The sequence below is a fragment of the Felis catus genome, chromosome D2 (genome assembly GCF_018350175.1).
Source record: "Felis catus isolate Fca126 chromosome D2, F.catus_Fca126_mat1.0, whole genome shotgun sequence".
NCBI classification, from domain to species: Eukaryota; Metazoa; Chordata; class Mammalia; order Carnivora; family Felidae; genus Felis; species Felis catus.
The window spans coordinates 75,082,621-75,095,796 of record NC_058378.1 but is presented as its reverse complement, the minus strand read 5'-3'; the positions used below and the strand labels follow the sequence as shown (position 1 = coordinate 75,095,796).

The window sequence follows — 13,176 nt, the reverse complement described above, 5'->3', positions numbered from 1 at the left end:
GTGGGACTCCATTCTGTACTTACAGCCACAGGATTTTACATTTTAGATTCTTTTTTCTCCTTTGTATCCTTGACTTGGTGATTTGCTGAAGTGTAAAGCCTGTGGTTGAGAAGTAGGAGTGCTTTCCAGTTGCGAGCAGAGGTGGAGATCGTCGAACTCAGCAGTTGGGGTGCCATGGGATGATTATGTTAATTCTTGGCTTCTGTACTTGAAGTTTTCTTTCTGAGCATGTCACTTACCTTCGTTAAGCCTCACTTTTTGGTGTAGAGTGGGTATGTGATCTGGTTTAGGTGATATAGGAGATTCAGTAAACTAGAACCACATAGAAGAGAAAATCGCTTTCGGTAGATCGCTGACAGTGGCCTTTGTGTTTGTGGACAGAGTAAATGGGTGGGGCACCAACAATTTCTGCTGTATTCTCAGATATGCTGAGCTTCTCTTACATCCATTCTCATCGCAGTACACAGCAACCCCATCCTTTGGTGCTCAGGCCAGAAACTTTGGAGTCATTCTGGACCCTTCTGTCATATCTCACATCTAGACTGTCAGCAAATCTGGTTGGCTCAATCTGTAAAATATGTACAAAGTCTGACCTCTCTCACCCTCACTGCTGCCACCTGGTTCAACCTCCATCATCTCACAGCCTCCTCACTTTGCTTACTCCCAACATAGCAGCTGGATGACCCATAGAAAACCCAAGTCAGAACACGTCACTTCCCCATCCAAAACTCTCCAGATGTCCCCATCTTACTTAGAGTAAAAGCCAGTCTTTAAAATGTCCTCTAAGGCCCTTTGTGATCTGGCTTCGTCCACCCTTTTGTGTGTGTCTGTGTGTCTGTGTGTGCGTGCATATACAGTTCCATTTGGTTTTAGCCTTTTATGTAGCCAAAACTTTTCTTTCTTCATTCCCTTCAGTGCAGGAATTCATTGGTCAAGATTTTCATTCCATCTTTACTACCCCATCCTGCTTGATTTTTGTTTTTTTACATTTTCACACGGTAAATTTACTTATTGTATAAATTTCTGTTGGTTTTGACAACTGCCTGGAGTGGCGTATCCACCCAGACGATTCTACACAAAACAGTTTGTTCTCCCATGTTACCCTTTGTAGACAATCCTCCCCACCCTCCGGCCCCTGGCAACCACTAGTCTGTTTTCCTTTTTATAGTTTGACTTTACTGGCATCTTATATAAATGAGAATCTTATAATAGCCATTTTGGTCTGAGTCTCAACTGGCAAAAAGCATTTAAGATTATTCCATGTCGTATGAATATGTTCTTTAGAATAAATATAAGCAAGGGGTACCTGAGTGGCTCAGTCAGTTGTGCATCTGACTCTTGATTTCAGCTCAGGTCATGATCTCAAGGTCGTGGGATTGAGCCCTACATTGGGCTCCACTTTGAGCATGGGGCCTGCTTGGGATTCTCTCTCTGCCTCTCTGCTCCTCCCCTGCTCACACATGTGCATGCACGCTTGCTCTCTCTCTCTCTCTCTCTCTCTCTCTCTCTCTAAAGATAAATAAATGAACATTTTTTAAAAAGAATAAATTTAAGCAAGAAAAAGTGAATTCATTTGAAGAAAATACTGAGCAACAATGACAGGTGGTACATACATATGAGAGACCTCTTGAAGCTGAATTTGGAAATCAGTAGGTAAAGGCTTTCTTTATCTGGTACTTCTGACAGTAATTAGCCATGTACTCTTAGGGAAGTCAACTCTTTGCTTCCCACTTGCTGGTAAAATGAGTAGTAAAATACTTGAGGTAGTAGCTGTTACCTTCTGCCTCTTGAGATGGCGGTGGTTCTATAAGACTCAGGGTATTTTAGGTTCTTTGGATAGTTCTTTTTTCCAGCTGGCGGGGGCAGAGTAGCTCTTTTTAACGTTGGCGTTTCATTGGTGTGACTCCCCTGTCACCCTGGATTTCAAAGTTGTTAGGACCAGCTGTTGTAAAAACTTTATGAAACCTTTAGTGAAGGAAGGAGAGCCAGACAGTAGGAATGAGGTCAGCCTCAATGTAAGTCTCCAGTTCGTTGATGTTTTTCTGTTGGGCTTATCAAGTGTAAGTTGGTAGAGTCTGAGTCCGAGCCTTAGTAATGTCCAGGAAGTGCTGGTGGTGCAAAAATGCCTGCGAGTTTCTAGCAACCTCTTTTGTCACTGTAGCATTTGGACTTATAGTATGGGGATAGTCCTATGCTATGTGAATTTTCTCGGGGGTGTCGCTGAAGATTGATTGTTGAGGTTCATAATTTTCCAGAACTTTGTTGTGGTTCATGGATAGGCTGCCTTGTCACATCATTGGCAACATGTATTTGAGGGTGACGTGTGTTTGAAAATGCTCCACTGATAACAGATACGAAAACTGGAAAAGGAAACCAAAGATACTTGCTTGTTTTGTTTTGATTTTTAAAGATGGATTCATGGTCATTCCTTTTTAAATCGTAATTAATGGCTTCTTTAAAATCCCTGGCAAAGTTGCTGTTTCCTTGTTTTTGAAATGGGATAATAATTGAGTTGTATTTAGGTGATTGAATGTCAAAGAAATTAGAATAAGTGAAAGGAATTTGAGAGCACAAAATTGCTTTGATTTGTGTTTACATGTGGTATGTAGTAATATTTATTTTACTTTTTACTTTTAGTAATGAATGTTATAACTATTGAAGATTATAAGAGCACTTACTGGCCAAAATTGGATGGTGCCATAGATCAGCTTTTAACCCAGAGTCCTGGTGACTATATCCCCATATCCTATGAACAGATATACAGGTAAGTCAAGATTTCATTTGCCTGGGTTTGAGAGGGTATGTTGAATTACGGCAGTAGGTATGCATATAATACATGTATGGTGAGGCTCTATAGGTGATTTGTATATTCCACACTTGGTGGTTGGAGGTTTGATTTTATACTTTCTGCTTCAGAATGGCTTTTGAATCAAGGTAGAGTTAACCTCAACTCGATTAGACTTCCTCCCACCTCAGCCTGCTACCCCCACTATACATAATGAAGAAACTTGGGAGGTCAGTGAAAAAGACATGAATGACCAGTATCTGGTGCAAAAATAATGTATTTTTTGTTTCACAGGGAGACCCTTGCTCGATCTGTTGATGTTTATTGACACACAATTCTGTCTTTGGTTATTTTGTTCCCCGGGTCCTGGTAAATGGAAACAGCAAATTAGTGAGGACCTGGGGTAGGACATGAGATCAGCCCTGTCACAGAGGAGGAAGCGACAGTTGTGTTGTTCGACACAAGTGATGCACAAAGAGATTACATTGCAAACCTTTTGTGAGTTAGAAACTTGGTGCTAATTATCACTCTCTCTCCCTTATTTTGATATTCATTGAAACGAGAGAGTGAGTGAGAAGCTAGTTTGTAAGTAGTTATAGTCAGATTCTCAGATTTTCACCTGATACTAGATTATCTACTACTGGCAAAATGTGTAATGCATTACTCTGAAAGATTTGCAGCTGGTGGTAGTATCTCTTTCATCTGAGCACTGATTGGGGCAAGGTAAACTTCTATTTAAAAGTTGTGATTGGTCAGTTTTTTAGGCCTGAATCGATTATTTGACCAGTGTCCGTATATCCAAAGTATGCATTCATCTTAGGTTGAATGAAGTTCTTTGTTGTTAACTTGGTTTTTCTGTTTTGGTTTTCCCCCACAGTTGTGTGTATAAATGTGTCTGCCAGCAGCATTCAGAACAGATGTACAGTGATCTGATTAAAAAGATAACTAATCACCTAGAGAGAGTCTCGAAGGAGCTGCAGGTAAAGAACTGACCATACTGATTTTTGCTTCCTTGGGATTTTTGGACTGGTTGAAAGTAGTCTCTATGATATATATTTGGACGCTTGTTAATTTGATTAAGGTACAAATTTATAAATATTTCCTAGATGAGTATTGACCAAATTACCTAACCTTTAGAGTAATTTGTTAGAAAATTAGATATAAATTGTGGGACTTTTTAGATTGAATATACTTCAGACTTTAACAGATTCCATTTATTATGTCAGTGTTGCTTTTATTTAAAACTTGATTGTTTCTGCTAACCTTAGTATTTGATGACTTTTATAATATAAATGTAGGTATATTTTAATTTTTTAACTGTAACTTTTTTGATATTATCTTTGAGGATTGGTGATGGCCTGCTAGTTTCTAATATTTGCTAATATAAACAAGTGAAGTCACATTTTGTTGATAAACCCTCTGTAGATGAACATCATCCCAGCTGTAAAATTTGGGTAGGGCAGGTTGCAGAAAGTATTCTGTTGAAGGAAGCACTTGGCCTCTGATCCCTGTCCCTCCCTGCCTTAGTAAAGTTTCCAGTGCTTGAAGGTCAGGGACTATCTTTATGCCAGGGCCAGATCATATTTTAGTTCTGGTGCAGAAGTGACATGTATAGAAAAGTCACTCAGCAATAGATGTCCAGGATCCATACCACACTTAGGAAGTGCTCCAGCAATTCTGGAATATCCACAGTTTCTAGCATGCTTTGGCCTTGGATATTGTTCCTCACTTGCCTTCTGGTCTGAGGTATCTTGGTCTTGTTTACTGCAAACAGTTGCCCTAAGTAGCTTTTATTTATTTATTTTTTGATTGTAGCCAGAGCTATGTTTATCATGGCCAAATACATAGTTTTCCTGTTGTTAAGAGTGTAAATTGTTCTCTTAATCTTTTTGCCACCAAATATGAAATATTTACTCATTTAACAAACTAATTTATATATTTAAAAAAAATTTTTTTTAAGTTTTATTTATTTTGAGAGAGAGCAGGCCGGGGAGGGGCAGAGAGAGAGAGGGAGAGAGAGACTCCCAAGCAGGCTCCACACCATCAGCATGGAGCCCAACATGGGGCTCGAACTCAAACTGAGATCATGACCTGAACTGAAACCCAGAGTAGGACACTTAACTGACTGAGCCACCCAGGCGCCGCTAACAAAAAAGTTTGGTACCTAAGCATTATAAGTTGTGGATGAAACCCAGGATCTGTGCATGATAGCTTTGAGTTACTTGCTTACGAATTCTTGATTCTACGCTTGCCCATACTTCTCACATCCAATTTACTACCAGATCTTGTTTGCTTCCTATTTCTCTCTTGGCTCCTGTCCACTTCTCTTCACTAGCCACTACCAACCCAGGGACTGAAACACTCATCTAAGCTGGTTACTCTGCCTCTAGTCTTCACATCTCTTGCTTTATTCTTCATTTCAGAGTGACTGTTTCTAAAGCATAAATCTGATTATCATTTTTCTACTAGATGGAAGTTCAAACTTTTTCATATGACTTAGGAAACCTTTCATTATTTGATTCTGCTTATTTCTGTAGCCTGATATGTTATGTCTCTGCTCCTGTGTGTTGAACTTACTTCAGTTCCTTGAACAGTTTATGTACTCTTCTTGGCTTTTGCCGTGTTAACTCGATGGCCTTTTTCTTCCTTTTTCTCTGCCCTCTTATTTTTTTGGCTGGTGTGATCTTACTTTGGCTGCAGCTTGGACATCATTTGACTTGGGAAACATTCTCTGATACTTTGTTCCCCCAAGTCTGGGCCCCTCACCTGTGCCTTTGCAACACCTAGTATATTATTGTAGTTCATTCTGCGTATTATAACTTCTTGTTTAGCTGTGCCTTTCCCTCCACCTGCCCCCAATATTATTTTCTGGGAAGGCAGAGGAACATGTCTGCTTTCTTTGTTATTGTGTCTTTAGCACCTAGCCCACTATCTGATATATCCTAGCTGTTTTTATTGTGTTGTCAGTACCTAGTCTAGTATCTGATACATACTAGGCATTACATGCCTATTGAATGCAATGTATATCAAATGTTTACTAATAAATAATTTACTTTTTGTTGAATAACCTTTTTCTAGTAGAAATCTGAATGTAATCATCTTTTTTAACATCAAGCATTAGGTGGTTTTGGGGTTCAGGAGTACCAGAGCTTTTATTAGAACAGCAAAGAACTCCGTATCCTCAAAAAGGATGATTTTATTAACACTGTTTTGCTGTTTCTGAAATAATACTAATTAATCTTCTAAAAGAAAAAAAAGCAAACCATTTCAGTTCAATTATCAGGGCAAGATATGCTACTTGTCCTATTTATATCTATGAAATGTGGGTTGAAAATGTTGTTATGTGTATTACACTTGGGCTCTGACTTCACATGTAGATCATTAATTTGACCAATAGAACTCTGATTTGCTAAATTCATTTGTTAAATTGGAGCTTCTGCTTGAGTAGATTTTTCTTGTATTTAGTCTTATTAAGCACTGTAAGACGTTTTTTCATTCTTACAGTTACAGTGTTATATTTTTAAAGTTAGAGGGCACAATAGTATTGTATTATCAAGCTCAATCAAATTGGTAGTTTTGGAAGGTCACTTGGTTACATCTTTGCCGTGTGTTTGCTTGACCAATTATCAATAATATGAAGGTAACCTGTTACTTGCCCAGGCTGTGCTGCCTGGGGTACCAGTCGGTACTCTGGAGTCACTAAGGTTTAGAGACTAAGTTTCTGAGGTTTTGGAGAATGGTCCCTGTCAGTGTGCCTAGAGCCCCCTCATTCTTTATCATGAATGTCTGATTGTCCATTAACCTTACTTTATTGATGGACCTTCATTTATTTAACTGATTTTTGATTGATGAATATTTAGATTGCTTCCAGTCTTTGGGTGTTACTAACAGTGCTGCAGTGTTTACTATGTCCGTCCGTATTGCAGTTCACCAAAGTCGTACCAACGTACAGTCTAACCAGTTACGTATAGATCGGAGTGCCTGTTTTCCCCCACCCTTCCTTACTAATACAGCATATTAGAAGACTAAATTTTCACTTTAGGTAATGAAGTAATTTTTATTAAAAACGAAAACATAAGAGTGGTATCTTTTTTGATGTTAGTATTTTGGAAACCACATTGATAAATGTAAAGGTAATATATAAAACCAAGGGAATGTAGTTGATTTTTAGAATCAGTACATGTTCTACTTAAGAGTTCAGCAATATGGCCTATAAAAATATTTTACTTCAGAATGATATCTTTTGTAAGATTCTAAAGTCTAACCATTATTAAATAGCCTGGTGAAGTGGGTAAAAACATGGGGACCTGCGTTTTGGTCTCAACTCTGCCACTCAGTAGTTGTGTGCCTCTTGACTAAACATGCTGGTATCTTGTAAATTTTCTCAACATTGAAATGAAGTGGCTTTACTGAAATATCTGGTTGCATTAAGCAAAGTAATAAGGTATTTTGTCTACTGCTTCCTGCTTGGCAAATGCTTCTTCGTTGTTTTCCCAGGCTCAAGCTTGTTAGTGTCCACCTGTGTGGAATGTTCTGGACTCCTTGCGCTCCCCTCAAAGCAAAACAGACCATTGGAATTTTTCCTTCTGGATACTTACAACACCTTGGCAATGACAACCCTGTTAGAGCAGTTGTTGTGTTATATTGTTTCTGCGTCCGTGTTTGGCCATCTTGCAGGTCCTCCTGTGAGGGCACAGACTCTGTTGTGTTTGTCTTTTTATCCGTCATGTCTGGCACACTCCCAGCACAGCAACTAAATTTGACCTATCCTATGGAAAGAGTAGCCTAATTAGGTACATACAATCACTAATCTCTAGATGTTTAGGCATTTTATAAATTTATTCAGTGTTCAGTTGATTCTGTTTATTGATTTATTCATTGTTACAAATACGTGGCATAAGTTTTCATGTGGAACAGAACAAGACTATATGCCAGGCTCCACGAGCCAGAAAGTTTAATTTGGGTGGAACGTTTTGTTTGCAACTCTGATTTTAGAAATGAAATACTGTTAAAATTTGCTAAAACAAAAGTGGGATAAGTTGCATTTGGCACATAATCAGAAATGTAGTGCTGGTGTTGATAAATCCATGAGTTAGACCTTCAGGGCATGGGCCTTTATCTTTCGAGGACATCTTAAAATAGCTGCAGGTTTGTATGGTTTATGTGTCAGAGTGACTTATTTATCTCCATCATAAGTCATATCCTGTTGGGGAGACTGAAGGGTATATGAAATAATCTTCCATATTGCGCAGTTATTGACTTAAAAACTAGAGACTACTGTTTTCGGAGATTTCAAAAGATTTTAATTAGTTAAACCTAAATGTTTCTACGTAACTGTATACTCTAACGTGTTGACTCTTAAAAAAAAAATCGGGGCACCTGGGTGGCTCAGTTGGTTGAGCGTCGACTCTTGATTTTGGCTCAAGTCATGATCCCAGGGTCATCGGATTGAGCTCTGTGTCTGGCTCCACGCGGAGTGTGGAACCTGCTTAAGATTCTCTCCCCTGCTCGCACTCACTCTTAAAAAAAGGAAATCTTAGTTCTTTTATTTTGGAAACAATGACTTTTCTACCACTTAAGTAACTTTAAAAGGCTTTTTTGTTATATAGTTTATTAAGTTTCAAAAATCACTTAAATAGCTAACCCTACTCAGTATTCTGCTTACATTATACTACACAGCATGTATATCTATACTTTTTTACCTACTACTAGATTGTTTGAGCTGTGATAGTGTTTTGCGTTAGGTTTTTTTTCTTCCAAGTTTTTATTTATATTCCAGTTAGTTAATATATAGTGTAATATTAGTTTCATGAGTAGAATTTAGTGATTCATCACTTACATGTAACACTCTGTGATCATCACAACAAATGACCTCCTTAATACCCATCATCCATTTAGCCCATCCCCCTGCCCACTCCCTCTGCCTCAGGTTTTTTTTTTTTTTTTAAAGGACTATTCTTTATTTTTTTTTAATATTACTTTTTTTTTTAATTTTTTTAACGTTTTATTTATTTTTGAGACAGGGAGAGACAGAGCATGAACAGGGGAGGGGCAGAGAGAGGGAGACACAGAATCTGAAACAGGCTCCAGGCTCTGAGCTGTCAGCACAGAGCCCGATGCGGGGCTTGAACTCACGGACTGCGAGATCATGACCTGAGCCGAAGTCGGCCGCTTAACCGACTGAGCCACCCGGGCGCCCCTGCCTCAGGTTTTTTTAAAAGCCATTCTGGTCCCTTGCATTTAACTCCTCTCTTTAAATAAATTCTCTATTAATATATTTTCCTTTTTCTGTATCTCCAAAGCCTCAAATGTGAATTTCTTGTTCTGATTTTTTAATATACCAGTGAATGGAAATAGGTAACAGGTTTTATTAGTTTAGTGAACGATATTCTGGTTAGTTGTGGAAAATTCTGTTGAAACTCTTAGCAGTCCCCATACTTTTGGTGAGGGCTCAGACCAGGTTCTCCAAATGTCTGTTGACCATTTCAACTGGGATATCTTCTTGTGGATACCTCATATTCGTGTCTAAATCTAAATTCCTCTTCACCCAAATAATTTTCACTCTCAGACTTGAGATTTCACGTTCATCTTTGACTCCTTTTTTCTCCTTCACCCCTTGTTTCCAGGTGATTGTCAAGGTTGATAGAACACTATCATTTCCCTTGCTTCTGTCATCTTTCAGTCTAATTGCTGTTGTTCTTCTCCATGTCAGTATTGGCTCATGTCTGCAGCATTCTCCCAATTGGTTTTTCTATACTCTTTGGTTAAGTAGTCTTCTGAAAACACTAATATGATGGGCACACTTTCTTGTTCAGAAACCTTAGACTCCCTATTGCCTTTCTCAGTCACAGTCAATTTTTTGGTTAGTATAAAAAACTGAGCTGGTTGATTGGTTATGGGGGTTCCTAGTGGGAAACCTGATGTAGCCAGTGCCTTCCATCCAAATATATAAGGTAGTCTGTTAGGTATAACAGCAGATAAATGATTGATAAGGCTAGATAATTTGGACCAACGCTTTACTGATTACAATGTAAAAAACGGACAAGGTTGCTAATAAAAAGTGTAAGGAATTATAGGATCACAATCGGAGAGAAGGAAACCCAGAGAGGGGAGTCTAGCACTTGAGCCATTTCTCCACTAGGGGCCCCTGTTTATTCTGGAAAAGAAAGTTAATTGGCCGAGAATTTAATAGAGTTTTGATGGGCTTGTGGGGGTAGGGTGACAAAAATTGGGAGATTAGAGTCCATCAAACGTGAAGGATCACATCCCAACAGTAGCAAAAATAGTAAGTTACCGACTGTTATAACTGGAGCCTGATTCCTGACTGCATTAAGGTGGTGTGGATTTGCTAGTGCCTCTAGTTGCTTACCAGAAGCAAAAGTAAATTGTCTCTGAGAAAAATAACATTATCTGAGGCATCAGATGGTTCTCTGATTTTTCATAAACAGTATCTGGCACTCCATCAGAAATAACTAGTCATGTTAGGAGGTGAGCATAAAAGTAAAAGAAATGGTAAAATCCATTCCTGGACAAGAATTGAGAGAATCTATCATCAGTAGTCTCTCACCTTAAAGAAGTAATGGAGAGTGTTGTTCAGATGGAAAGAATATGTTCCTAGATGAAAACTTGGAGAATCAGGTAGAAATGAAGGACAACAGAAGATAAATATGTGAGTGTAGGATAATAATAATGATAATGTCTTATAGAGTGTAAAAATCTACGTAATCAAAACACATGACAATTACATGTAAGGTGGAAGGGAGTACCTGGGTGTAAAATGTTCTAAGGCCCTTGCATTGTGTAGAAAGAGGTAAAATACTAAGTTAGACTGATAACAAGGATGCAGTCTGTAATTTTAGGGTAACCACTAAAAGAATGGTAAAAGAAAGTATAATTAACAGGTAATAGAGGAAGAGAATGGAATAACTTAAAAATAATCAAGGAAATCAAGAAAGGATTAAAAAAAAAGGACAGAGAACAGATGGAACACATAGAAAACAAATAGTAAGGTAATAAATTTAAACTTCAGCATATCAAGCAAGGGCCACCTGGGAGGCTCAGTCGGTTAAGCATCCGATTCTTGGTTTTGGCTCAGGTTATGACCTCACCGTTTGGGAGTTTGAGCCCGATGTTGGGCCCTGTGCTGCCAGGGTGGAGCCTGCTTTGGATTTTCTCTCTGCCCCTGCCCTATTTGTGCTCCCCCTCAAAATAAATGAACTTAAAAAAATTTTTTTGAATTAAAAAAATCATTTAAAAATAAACTTCTGTGTATCAATTATTATGTGAAATGTTAAGACTACCGTATTTAAAAAAGTAAGCAGATTATCAAACTGAATGCAATTCTGCAACCTTATGAAATGCTGCTAATATGAGGCAGCATATTTAGCATAATTTTAGACAGAAGGATTGAAAATAAATGATGGAAAAAGGTATACCATACAAACATAAGCCTGAAAGAAAGATGATATAGCTACATTGATATCATAAAAAGTAGACTCAGAGCAAGAGGTATTATTGTATATAAAGAGAACTTGTTTTAGGTTTATTTATTTTTGAGAGAGAGAATGCACGCGTGCAAGTTGGGGAGGGATAGAAAGAGGGAGAGAGAATCCCAAGCAGGCTCTGTGCTACCAGCATAGAGCCCAATGCAGGGCTCGAACCCACGAACCGTGCAATCATGACCTGAGCTGAAATCAAGAGTCGGACACTTAACCGACTGAGCCATCCAGTTGCCCTTAAAGAGAACTTTTTATAATAAAAAGTTCCAGTTCCAGGAAGGTATGTAACATTTCTAAAATGTGTATGCACCCAATAACATAACCCTTAAAAGGATAAACAGACAAATCCATAATCATAGTGAGAAGTTAACACATCAGTGATGTTAGCAGCATTTATCTCAAGAAATTAAAAAAAGAATACAGATGAAACCCAGAGAAAGAATTAAGTCACAATCTTTGCTAGTAGACCGTTGAAATGATCAGAAGTATTCAGGAAACTGTGGTACAAAACAGAGTAAGAAAAGTGCCATGACAGACTAACAGTGTAAGAGTCACAGCCAGATGGAGTAGAGAGGAGGCAGCATTAAAAATGATACGTCATGAAGAATGGGTAGATGTTTGGGGAGGGAGCATTTTTGGGCTAAGAAAGCTTCATAAGCAAAGGCAGTTTCTGGGGAGGTTTGGGTAGCAAAGAGAGGTCCTGTGAAGATAGATGTGGTGTTTGAGGGAAACTGGGAGGAGACCAGGCTGAAAAAAGGCAGATTGGAACCAAACTGTAGAAGCCCTTACGTACCAGGAGTTGCATCTTAGATCAATGTAGAATACCAATTGCTTGCAGTAGACCAGGTGAACTACAGGTCCACAGTTCCTTATCTGAAATTCTAAAATCCAAAAAAAAGCTTTGAAAGTGTATTTTTCTTTTTGTAAGTTTGGTGTCAAAACTCATGTAGTAAAACTTGATTTAAACTCGTGAGGAACTTGGTGGGAACATTTACATATTTTTTTTCTCAGAAATATCCGTGTGTTACGAATTTCTCCCAAAAGATCAGTGTGTTGATATTCCCAATCTCTACTGCATATTCCCAATCTCTACACATAATATAATGTGTAGATACCATGATACCTTCTGAATCTGAAAAGTTCTGAATTAATGGCACACCTCTAGCCCCAGGAATCTTGGACAAGAAATTGTGGACTTGTTGGTAAGGAGAAGGGAGAAAGCAGCATCTAGAATGTGTTGCAGGGATCAGAGAAACAGAATAGCTAAAACCATGACCAGTTGGAAGAGAGGCAGGGTGAGTGGATTGAGAGATCGATATGGTTTCCATAGAGATGTTGGCAGTTGCTAAAGGGGACTTGAGAGATAGGGAAGGAAGATAATGGTTTGAGAACATTCAGGTCTGCAAACATTGAGTGTCCATGTGTGAGCAAATGTGCTAGATGCTAAGGCTGCAGGGATAATTAAGATGCAGGTTTATTCTTTAGTACTGTTTAGGGGAAAGGTGTAATGATCATTTTAATATATTAGAATGTGATGAGTAATAGGATAGAGGTAGGAAATGAGTCCCAAGTCTTGCTAATTTTCCCCCGTGTAAAGTGTCTCAGATTGATCCCATGCCATGTCCCTAGTTTAGGTCCTCATTGGGACTTGGCTGAAAAATAGAAAAAGATTTTAATTTGTATCTTGGCCATGCAGCTTGCCTTAGTCCATTTTGTTTATTTTTCAGACTTATCAGCTATTTTCTTAACCTTTTGACTATTTACCTAAAGAGCAAAGACCATACTCCTTAACAATTAGGATTTCAAGGCTCTTCACACTGTGAACTCAGCAAGATAGTGTAACATTATTTTGCTATTAAAATTTAAATGGGCTGTGTGTTTTCATCCTTATGT

General features: G+C 38.4%; 1 protein-coding gene across 1 annotated transcript in view; it reads left to right on the top strand.

Moving 5' to 3' along the window:
- CACUL1 (CDK2 associated cullin domain 1) overlaps positions 1-13,176 on the top strand; it is a 72,434-nt gene that overhangs the window by 24,537 nt on the left and 34,721 nt on the right. The window contains exons 2-3 of the mRNA XM_003994457.6: positions 2,638-2,764; positions 3,663-3,765. Of these exons, the coding sequence (XP_003994506.1) occupies positions 2,638-2,764; positions 3,663-3,765 (230 nt within the window). The remainder of the gene's footprint in view (positions 1-2,637; positions 2,765-3,662; positions 3,766-13,176) is intronic.